At 46.7% G+C, this 10,163-nt stretch overlaps 2 protein-coding genes and 1 long non-coding RNA gene across 4 annotated transcripts; 2 read left to right on the forward strand and 1 right to left on the reverse strand.

Moving 5' to 3' along the window:
- Window positions 1-60: 60 nt before the first annotated feature.
- On the forward strand, window positions 61-6,051 carry FUT11 (fucosyltransferase 11). Of its 2 annotated transcripts, XR_003235886.2 has the most exons (4): window positions 68-807; window positions 924-1,549; window positions 3,338-3,838; window positions 4,084-6,051. XR_003235886.2 is itself a non-coding variant. In XM_026004727.2 (3 exons), exons 1-3 carry the CDS (start codon window positions 100-102, stop codon window positions 3,483-3,485), a joined length of 1,482 nt encoding a protein of 493 aa, XP_025860512.2. In that variant the 5' UTR covers window positions 61-99; the 3' UTR covers window positions 3,486-6,051. The 2 variants fall into 2 exon arrangements, 1 of the variants encoding a protein (XP_025860512.2); XM_026004727.2 differs by having other exon boundaries at window positions 61-807; window positions 3,338-6,051.
- A 1,089-nt stretch (window positions 6,052-7,140) lies between these two features.
- On the reverse strand, window positions 7,141-8,393 carry LOC140598625 (uncharacterized). Its single transcript, XR_012001114.1, has 2 exons — window positions 8,280-8,393; window positions 7,141-7,325 (listed from the first exon to the last, which is right to left on the reverse strand). It is a non-coding gene; the product is annotated as an uncharacterized lncRNA (long non-coding RNA).
- Window positions 8,394-8,418: 25 nt separating this feature from the next.
- CHCHD1 (coiled-coil-helix-coiled-coil-helix domain containing 1) lies at window positions 8,419-9,730 on the forward strand. The gene is made up of 3 exons (XM_026004749.2): window positions 8,419-8,580; window positions 8,705-8,823; window positions 9,427-9,730. The coding sequence occupies exons 1-3, from the start codon at window positions 8,457-8,459 to the stop codon at window positions 9,538-9,540; spliced, it is 357 nt and encodes a 118-aa protein (XP_025860534.1). The 5' UTR covers window positions 8,419-8,456; the 3' UTR covers window positions 9,541-9,730.
- The last annotated feature ends 433 nt before the right edge of the window (window positions 9,731-10,163 follow it).

Here is a 10,163-nt window from a genome sequence, read left to right on the forward strand (position 1 = left end):
CCGTGGGCGTCGGATCCTGTCCGGTCGCCGCTCACCGCAGGGCGGGGTCTGGTGCCGCCGGGAGGAGTTGGGGGGGTGGCGGGGCAGCTGCCAGCGGCCATGGCGGCAGGCCGCGGCTGGGCTGTGCTTGCCGTCCTCGGGGCGCTGAGTGCTTGTGCGGTCAGCGGCCCTGGGCCTGAGGCCGAGGGGGACACCGGCGGGGAGGCGGCCTGGACGGAGCCGTGGGATGGTGCGGTTTTCCGGCCGCCCTCAGCGCTGGGCGCGGTGGGGGTGGCGCGCAGCCCCGGGGCCCCGCGGCCCGGCGGGGAGGAGGCGGTGGGCCTGCCGGTGCTGCTGTGGTGGAGCCCGGGGCTGTTTCCCCACTTCCCCGGCGACTCGGAGCGCATCGAGTGCGCGCGCGGGGCGTGCGTGGCGTCCCGGGACCGACGGGCGCGGGGGCACCCGCGGACGCGCGCGCTGCTCTTCTACGGCACCGACTTTCGCGCGTCTGAGGCGCCGCTGCCGCGCCTGGCCCATCAGAGCTGGGCGCTCCTGCACGAGGAGTCGCCCCTCAACAACTTCCTGCTGAGCCACGGTCCGGGCATCCGCCTTTTCAATCTCACTGCCACCTTCAGCCGCCATTCGGACTACCCGCTGCCGCTGCAGTGGCTGCCCGGGGCCAACTACCTGCGCCGCGCGGCGCCTCCGCTAGAGGAGCGCGCCGAGTGGCGGCTCCGGGGCTACGCGCCGCTGCTCTACCTGCAGTCCCACTGCGACGTGCCTGCGGACCGGGACCGCTACGTGCGGGAGCTGATGCGCTACATCCCGGTGGGTGGGGGCGGGGCGGGGCCGGGGGGCGAGGGGGCGCGCGGCTGAGGCCGGGACCTCCGTTGTCCCGGCCGACCTGCGGCACCCGCTTGACGGCCGTCCTCTACCCCGCTCAGGTGGACTCCTATGGGAAATGCCTGCAAAACCGGGAGCTGCCCACTCCGCGGTTACAGGACACAGCCACAGCCACCACCGAGGATCCAGAGCTCTTGGCCTTCTTGTCTCGCTATAAGTTCCACTTGGCCCTCGAAAATGCCATCTGTGATGACTACATGACCGAGAAACTGTGGCGCCCCATGCATCTCGGGGCTGTGCCTGTGTATCGCGGCTCTCCTTCAGTGAGGGACTGGATGCCCGACAATCACTCCATCATCCTCATCGATGACTTTGAGTCCCCGCAGAAGCTGGCAGAATTTATTGACTTTCTGGACAAGAATGACGAAGAATACATGAAATACCTGGCATATAAGCAACCTGGGGGCATCACCAACCAGTTCCTCCTGGATAGTCTGGAGCACCGGGAGTGGGGAGTGAATGATCCTATGTTGCCTAACTACCTCAATGGCTTCGAGTGTTTCGTCTGTGACCATGAACTGGCTCGTCTGGAGGCCGAGAAAGCCCACGCAGCCTCTCCCGGGGACATCCCTGGCCCTGAACCTCACATTGCCCAGCCCTCACACATGGACTGTCCAGTGCCCACACCTGGCTTTGGCAGTGTGGAAGAGATTCCTGAGAATGACAGGTAAGGATAGCTGGGGTCCCTGTAGCGCCATCAAATCAAATGGCTGACTTACTTGCTTACTGTGGGCAGTGAGCTAGTAACTAGATTCTGAGGGGATTATTGTATAAGAAAATCATGACATGGGCTTACGCTGCCTTTAAAGTGTCAGGGAAGGGATCTCTGGGTGGCGCAGTGGTTTAGCGCCTGCCTTTGGCCCAGGGCGCGATCCTGGAGACCGGGGATCGAATCCCACATCGGGCTCCCAGTGCATGGAGCCTGCTTCTCCCTCTGCCTGTGTCTCTGCCTCTCTCTCTCTGTGACTATAATACATAAATAAAAATTAAAAATAAAATAAAGTGTCAGGGAAAAAGAAAGCGTCAGGAGTCTAGTTGGGGAGACCAGACGGAAAAACATGAGGATCAGCTTATGTGAGCAGTGTTTACAATAGTGATTCAAAAAGGCTTCAACCAAAAAAAAAAAAAAAAAAAAAAAGGCTCCAGCCAGAGCTGAGGGGGCCTGTTCGGAGCAAGTGATGGGGGAGAGACCAAGTTGGGTAGATAAGCTGGGGCCAGGCTCTACAGAGCTTGAATACCTGGCTCAGGAGCTGGACTGTCCTGAAAATCAACTCAGCTGTTTATTCAGTACCTTCCATATGATGGGGGTGGGAATGAGCAGTGCAAAGATGGGTATTTTGAGAGCTTTGTCTGCAGCAGGGTTTACGTCTGTTTGTATAATTATTAGTAGCACCTCCTTTCATTCTTAAAAGTACTCTGATTTGGATGATAAATTATGTTCACGGGACGCCTGGATGGCTCAGCAGTTGAGCATCTGCCTTTGACTCGGGGCGTGATCCTGGGGTCTTGGGATCAAGTCCCACATTGGGGTGGACTCTTCAAGGAGCCTGCTTCTCCCTCTATTTCTGCCTCTCTCTCTCTGTCTCTCATGAATAAATAAAATCTTAGAAAAAATTAAAGTATCTATTTTTTAAAAAATCTTTAAAAAAATTATGTTCACTCTAAACAAAATAGGACTGCTTTCAATAGATAATAATGAAATGGTGGGCGAATTGGAAGAGAAGTGAGGAAGCTACTGCCACACGGCGCATTGGGAAACAATGTCAGCATGGGAGGTAGGGTGGGAAAATGTTGAAGCCACTTGTAGGAAACCACAGGTGTTCAGGGAGAGGTGATAAAAATTAAGCTTAAGAAAGCAAGGCTGTTAGAATGGCCTGCAGAGACTGGCTTACACAGTGGATGGCAGCAGAGGGTTGTTTGTATACACTGCTGGCACAGTTTGGTTCTGGGAATGGAGTCCTCCTCCGCCAAGTAGTTTGTATCTATGCTGAACATAATTCATTATGATTTACTAGAAGCAAAAGTGTAAAACATTTAAAAAAGAAAATATGTTTCATCTAGACATTGGACATCACTGCACCTTCATTAAAGGTGCAATTTATACAATAACTAAAGAGGCTCCAGGCTTTACTTTCAGAGACTTCTGGTTCCATAGTCTGGCCCTTGCCCTGCCTTCCTCTGAACTCCTTCCACATTTGGGAACCAGGAGTGAGCAAGTCAGGAAGTTTAATTCATTAGGGGTGGGTTGTGTGGGCTGTGTGATAAATACACGTTTGCAATTTACTGTCACCTGTACTACTACTAGATTTACTTCACATTTCCTCCCCTTCAAAGCAGAGCCCTGTCCCAGCCAGAGACTGCTGTATCTGCTTAAGATTTCTTTGACTCGATTCAGAGAAGGCAGGACTCAGCTGTGTAGAGGTTCCATAATCCAACTTTTCTTTTGATGTTTCAGCTGGAAGGAGATGTGGCTGCAAGATTATTGGCAAGGTCTGGACCAGGGGGAAGCTCTCACTGCCATGATCCACAACAATGAGACAAAGCAGATGAAATTTTGGGATTACCTACATGAGATCTTCATGAAAAAGAACCAAAATCTCTAATTACCCTTGCAAGAGCCTTTAACTTGGTAGAGCTAAGGAGATGGAAGTCCTTATTCTACTATGGGACATAAGGGGCATCTGCTGCACAACCCTTAATGAACACTGTCTTATAATGAGTTCAAGGAATTCCAGTTATATCCACTGATATTTTAGCCTAGTGATGTGTATCCAGTGTCTCAGCTTGTGGTAATAAGGCCTCCGGTTCTTGGATTAGTGGGAAGCAAAAGCCTGAAACACCCACTCATTTCAAAGTGCTGATTGAACAGAATTTTAAAGGAACTACATCTTTCTCTAGCCATTTCATCCTCTCAACTGTGATTGGAACAATACCTTGGCACTTGGCTAAGAATGAGGTAAGATGTGTCAGGTTTAGGGTCTTAAAACTTTGATGCTGTACCTTAAACTCTTCATTATTTAGTACTTTTTCCTAATCTTTTCCTCATCTCCTACTTTATATACTGTTATGTTGGTGGTACAGCCAAACTCCTGGTGGGTTATATTCTGGTTCTTTGGAATTGTATTTTTTTATGTCATTTACTTGCCTTTGATGTCAAACTTGTTTAATTTAAATGGATTTTTCTTTCCTGCTTTTCCACAGTATCTAATGAAGATGCAATGACCTTGCCACCATCCCTACATTCATTCTCCCCTGCATTAAACTGGCTATAGATTTGACAGCTTTTCTTACTGCTATTTTGTTTGTTTTTAGAGCATATCTGGAATTCATTCTCAACTCATGCACAGAAAGATTCAATGGCTAATATATGCCATGTCAATTTAATGAATTGTCTTGCTCTATTTTAGGTTAGAGATTAAGACTGGAAATGATGACAGAAAAAAGTCTCTTTGATGATTTTTAATGATTTCGAAATGTTAAAATAGACCAGTGCAAATCAAACTGCAGATTTTATAAGTCTTAGGTTTTTTCTGTCTGCCTGATGAACTCTTCCCTCTATTTTATTATTTTTATATGCTACAAAAGTCCCATTTTCCCCAGAGTCATGAAAATTATGTTGGAAAAAACAGCCCAGCAATATAGTTGTAGTAAGTATCTCATATTATGTAGCATTTTTCATTTTATGTGAAATGGGATGAATACTCTGACTTCATTCATTCTGTTACTGATACCCTTCTGTATAACTTTGTAATACTTACCGAGGCTACATTTTGATGGAACCCATCTCCTCTTCCTAAGCACGAGGAGATGAGAGGTGAGGCAAAATAGCCAGAAGTGGCTGGCTAAATAAAAAGCTGTGAGGCAGATTTGAGGGTATAGCTTCAGCCTTTTATTGCTGTGGTTTGAAAATAAAGCTTAATGGGCAGGGGGACCATTAGCTTTTTCTGGGCTGGTGGAAAAAGAATACTTTGGATCTTAACACTACTCTGGTTGTAATGTACTATTAATGCATTAATTAGCACTAGAGAAGTTCCATCTGCCTATCAGTTTATCTGTTTGTAAATTAATGTGTATACGTACCTTTATATACACACACATACTAATTTACAACCAGATGTGTATGTGTTAGATGCTTTTCTTTTTTTTTTCTTTTTTTTTTTAAATTTTTATTTATTTATGATAGTCACAGAGAGACAGAGAGAGAGGCAGAGACATAGGCAGAGGGAGAAACAGGCTCCATGCACCGGGAGCCTGATGTGGGATTCGATCCCGGGTCTCCAGGATCGCGCCCTGGGCCAAAGGCAAGCGCCAAACCACAGCGCCACCCAGGGATGTTAGATGCTTTTCAACAACGAGGGTCTCATCCTTAGTATCATGACATCTAAGGATGTGGCCAAGGAGAACAACAATTTGGGCTGGATTTCACTGCCAGGGTGGTTCTTTTTCCATTGTATTTTTAAGTAAAACAACAGCATAGAAAGTTTGCTTAACCTGTTTGGCTTGTGCAGAAAAGAACAAGAGGGGAAGACAGACCTTCAAACACATTTATACTAAAATTGGGTATCGTAGGGACCCACAGAAGAAGTCATATTCAGGGACTCTGATTTCTAAACTTGCAATCTATTTAAATGCAGGTGCTGATTTATAATGCAAAATATACTGTTCAAGTGCAAACTTAGGAATCAGGTTTCAATATGTGCAATAAAAAGGTTAAGTGCAATTTGTAAAATCATCCTTCCCTAATTGCACCAGTTCACACTGGCATTCCTTTAGCACTTTTATGTACAAAGTGGGCCAATTGTTTAAGAATGCTTGTGGCTGGAGACTCATGCCTGCTTTCTGGATAGTGCTTCCCAGACTTTCTCCTTTAATCCTATCACCATAAAAGTATTCATAAAAGAGCAGAGTAAACCAGGTACTACATTTCCACCAGAATCAGTATCAGGAGAGAACAAACAATGTGCATTTTCTCTCGTTTGGGCCCAGCTTGCTCTGTAAACAGCAAAAGGTTTAGCATTATTGGTGGTAGAAGTGTCTGGTTAAGAATCTGTTTTATTTGTGCTGCTGGAGTGGTGGTGGAGCATGGGACTGATGCCTTTATTACTCCATATGTTGCAATTTTCTATTATCTCAGGTTTCATTTTGTATAATAAATGACTTCTTTTTAAACAGTGTGTCTATTTGGTTATATTTCTAGGCTGAGTATGATACACTTGGAGACTTGGAAAAATATGTCAAACATTTGTTCACTTAACAAGTATTTACTGTCACTATTCTGGGCACTGGGGATTCAATAAGACAGGGTCCCCCTCTCTCATGGTGCTTACATTTTAAATGGGTGTTGCTGGTAAGTAAACAATAAATGAACAAGATAATTCAAACTGTGATAGGCACTATGAAAAAACTGAAGTGGCTTGATGGTAGGGAAGCAGGAGGGGGAAATCAGGGAAGGCCTCTCTGACAGGAACTGAAACTCAACAGATGACAAAGAACCAGTCATGCAGAGATCATTGGGAAAATTAAACATCTGTGATAAATGATTTTCATTTTAGCACATTAAACTTTACACAACCAAATAAATATTGTTCCTCCACTTGAACTAAAAGCTGTTCAAGTTAGGCTCCCATTACCAGAAACACTTATTGGAGCTCATTTCTTTTTTTATTTAAAAAAATATTTTGACAGGGCAGCCCGGGTGGCTCAGTGGTTTAGCACCGCCTTCAGTCTAGGGCCTGATCCTGGAGACCTGGGATTGAGTCCCATGTCGGGCTCCCTGCATGGAGCCTGCTTCACGCTCTGCCTGTGTCTCTGCCTCTCTCTGTTTCTCATGAATAAATAAATATTTAAAAAATAAATATATTTTATTTGACAGAGAAGTACAAGCAGGGGGGAGTGGCAGCTAGAGGAAGAGAGAGAGCAGGGATCCAGATACAAGCTCAGTTCCAGGACTCTGAGATCATGACCCCGGCCAGAGGCAGATGCTTAACTGACTGAGCCACCTAGGCGCTCCTTGGTGCTCATTTCTAAATGCTCTGAGAATCCTTGACACATCTTTGAATTTTGTAAGAAGCTAAAAGTCACTTAGAAGCAAGTCTGATGAAGCTAGGCATCACAACTGAAGGATCAAGTCTGTTAATAGGAATGATGCCACCAAGTATCTTCACAGGATTGGAGAGAGGATTAAATTTGATGATAAATGCTAAAGTGCTTAAACCTCACCCTACCCAATGAGATCATTACAAAGGAGAGCAAAGGATATATAAGTAGTAATAACTTTATTTTTTTTTAGAGATTTTATTGGGGATCCCTGGGTGGCTCAGCGGTTTGGTGCCTGCCTTCGGCCCAGGGCGCAGTCCTGGAGTCCCCGGATCGAGTCCTGCGTCGGACTTCGGGCATGGAGCCTGCTTCTCCCTCTTCCTGTGTCTCTGCCTCTCTCTCTCTGTCTATCATAAATAAATAAATAAATCTTAAAAAAAAATAAAGATTTTTATTTTTATTTATTTGAGAGCAAGAGAGATTCACAGAAGAGAGAAGCAGACCCTCCCACTCCCACCCCACCCAGTGAGCAGAGCGCACTAAGCGGGGCTCAATCCCAGGACCCTGAGATCACGACAGCATCTGAAGGCCTGACTGAGCCACTCAGTCGCCTCTGTATGGTTTTTAAGTAGACTCCACACCCAGCATGGAGCCCAGTGCAGGGCTTGAATTCACAGCCCGGAATTCAAGACCTGAATTGAGATCAAGAGTGGGACGCTTAATTGACTGAGCCACCCGCGTGCCCCAGTAGTAGCAACTGTTTATATGAGCCTAATTTTTCTTTACCGCTTTGGGGTGGTCTTAAAGAGTAAAATCCAACAGTTCTTTTAGACTAGTTAAAACAGTTAAGAATTAAAAAAAAAAAAAAAAAAAGCATAGTAAGAATCTGTCCCAAACTAACATCTCAAAATCTCATATTCGGGCAGCCCGGGGGCTAAGCGGTTTAGAACCGCCTTCCGGGGATCCCTGGGTGGCGCAGTGGTTTGGCGCCTGCCTTTGGCCCAGGGCGCGATCCTGGAGACCCGGGATCAAATCCCACGTCGGGCTCCCTGTGTGGAGCCTGCTTCTCCTCTGCCTGTGTCTCTGCCTCTCTGTGTGTGTGTGTGTGTGTGTGTGTGTGTGTGTATGTGTGTCATGAATAAATAAAATCTTAAAAAAAAAAAATCTCATATTCGCTCCCATCCTCTGCCTATGTCAGCCGTCCAGAGGACGTCATCCTCTAGTTCAGCCAGCTACCACCACCATCAACGGGTGTCCCAGTTATCAGGTCCTTTCCCGGATGTTCCCGGCCTAGCATCGCCCAGAGCCCACAAGAGAGCGGTCCAGGTCAGCGCACGAGCCCCAAAGACTCTCCTTCTAACCTGCACACAGGTCTTGAACAACAGGCGTCCGATCCCAGCCAGTACCCGGCCTAGAAGGCCAAGAAACCAAGCGACCGACCCTCTTCCTCCAGGCTGCGCGCCTAAACCCGTCGGGTGCCTGGGGGTCACGCAGGGTCACGCAAGGCGACGCAGAGCCTGCCGGGAGCTCGGTGCGCAATGGCGACGCCCAGTCTGCGGGGTCGCCTGCCGCGGCTAGGAAACCCACGGAAACCTATCCTGAAGCCCAACAAGCCCCTCATCCTAGCTAATCGTGTCGGGGAACGACGGCGGGAGAGGGGCGGTGAGCAATGGGAGCCAGGGAGGCTCCAGAGCGGAAGCGGGACGGATGCACGGGGCGGCTTGTGGGAGAGCCTGAAGGTAAAGGTTTCCTTGTGACTGAGGGTGCTCTCGTTCTGCTCCTCCAGAGGCGACTTGTATCACAGAGATGTCGGTGATGATGGCGTGTTGGAAGCAGAATGAATTCCGCGACGAAGCGTGCAGAAAAGAGATCCAGGATTTCTTCGATTGTGCTTCAAGGGCTGAGGTGACAGAAGGCTTTTAGGGTGCCCTCTTTGGAGGAAAATTGGGGGGGGGGGCGGATACAAGTAATTGTTCTCCTTGCCTCTTGCCAGCTGATAGGAAGTCCTTCTCATTGTAAAAAGGCGAGGAAAATTGTGGGAGCGATTTCACTCACGCCAGAGTGGAAAAGGTTATGGTTTTGAAGGCATTGTCATCTCGAGCGATTTGTTTCATTGCTCGAAGCTTTAGCTATCCCAGATGTAAAATGAGGTTAATATTAACCCCTGCCTTACAGAATTTTGTGAGTTAAATAAATGAACGGGAAAATTGTTTTGTAAAATTTAAAAGTGTTGCTCAAATGGACATTATTGTCTGAAATAGAGTTAAAGATAATGAAGGGCCAGTTGTTTGGATTTTAGCCTAGAATGAATTGCTAGCTGGCATGGTAGTTTCAGGCCATACAGTCACCTGTAGGTCCCAAGTTCCTTTTGAAAGGGGACTGGGAAGATGACACAGATAATTCCAGGCTGGCTAATGTATTAATGTGCTTTGTGCATTGTAAGAACTGTTGGCTTAAGTCAGGATAAACTGAAGAGCTGTCATTTTTGTTTTCATTCTGTCTTTTCAGGCAGCCCGAAAGATGAGATCCATCCAGTACACGTTGGGAGAATCTGGGAATTTACCCCCCAAGAAACTGAATACATTGTTACAGAGGTTTCCTAACAAATCTCATATTAGTTGAAAATGGAGAATCATTTTCTATGACTGGACTGTAGCCACTGAGAACTATGCGGAGGTGTTTTAGAGATGTTTGCACTGCCATGCTCTCTGTATTTGAAAGGCAAAAGGGGGCAAGACACCTTTTCACCCTTCGGACTCACTGTCAGGATGGAAGTTTTGCTTTATCTTGAAATAAAATTGTCTGAAGAGAACTTGGCCTTTGTTGTAGATTAGGTTCTCCTTCCATACTTGAACTCTGTATCCTCCCCAAGACTTTGGAAGTTCTTTGCTCCCTGATTTGCCCCAGGAGCAGGACAAATTTATTCTTGCTCTGCATTTGAAGGCCTTACACTATTTAGTGCCCTTGCTTTCAGATGCAATAAGGGAGTTGAAGTCTGCCTATGCAGAGGGTTTTTTGGTAAGTATTTAGTGACTGCCTATTTTGTGTATAGCCCCTGGATGCTCCCAGAATCATCAAAAGTTCACAAACTGGTGACCAAAGTTACTGCAGATGTATTTTATTTAGCCAACACAATTAAAAAAAATTTTTTTAAATTAGATGACCACCTTCAAAAATAGGAAAATGTTATAAAAAATCCACTTTTTAGCATTCCATTAAAAAAAAGGATCTGGCAACATCAGTTT

The sequence above is a fragment of the Vulpes vulpes genome, chromosome 4 (genome assembly GCF_048418805.1).
Source record: "Vulpes vulpes isolate BD-2025 chromosome 4, VulVul3, whole genome shotgun sequence".
Taxonomy (NCBI): Eukaryota; Metazoa; Chordata; class Mammalia; order Carnivora; family Canidae; genus Vulpes; species Vulpes vulpes.

Excerpts from the sequence above, each read along its gene's own strand:
- FUT11 (XM_026004727.2), top strand. The coding sequence starts at position 100 with ATGGCGGCAGGCCGCGGCTGGGCTGTGCTTGCCGTCCTCGGGGCGCTG. Across the intron at positions 808-923 it reads AGCTGATGCGCTACATCCCG|GTGGACTCCTATGGGAAATG; the intron begins GTGGGTGGGGGC and ends TACCCCGCTCAG. Across the intron at positions 1,550-3,337 it reads GAGATTCCTGAGAATGACAG|CTGGAAGGAGATGTGGCTGC; the intron begins GTAAGGATAGCT and ends TTGATGTTTCAG.
- CHCHD1 (XM_026004749.2), top strand. The coding sequence starts at position 8,457 with ATGGCGACGCCCAGTCTGCGGGGTCGCCTGCCGCGGCTAGGAAACCCA. Across the intron at positions 8,581-8,704 it reads ACGACGGCGGGAGAGGGGCG|AGGCGACTTGTATCACAGAG; the intron begins GTGAGCAATGGG and ends CTGCTCCTCCAG. Across the intron at positions 8,824-9,426 it reads ATTGTGCTTCAAGGGCTGAG|GCAGCCCGAAAGATGAGATC; the intron begins GTGACAGAAGGC and ends CTGTCTTTTCAG.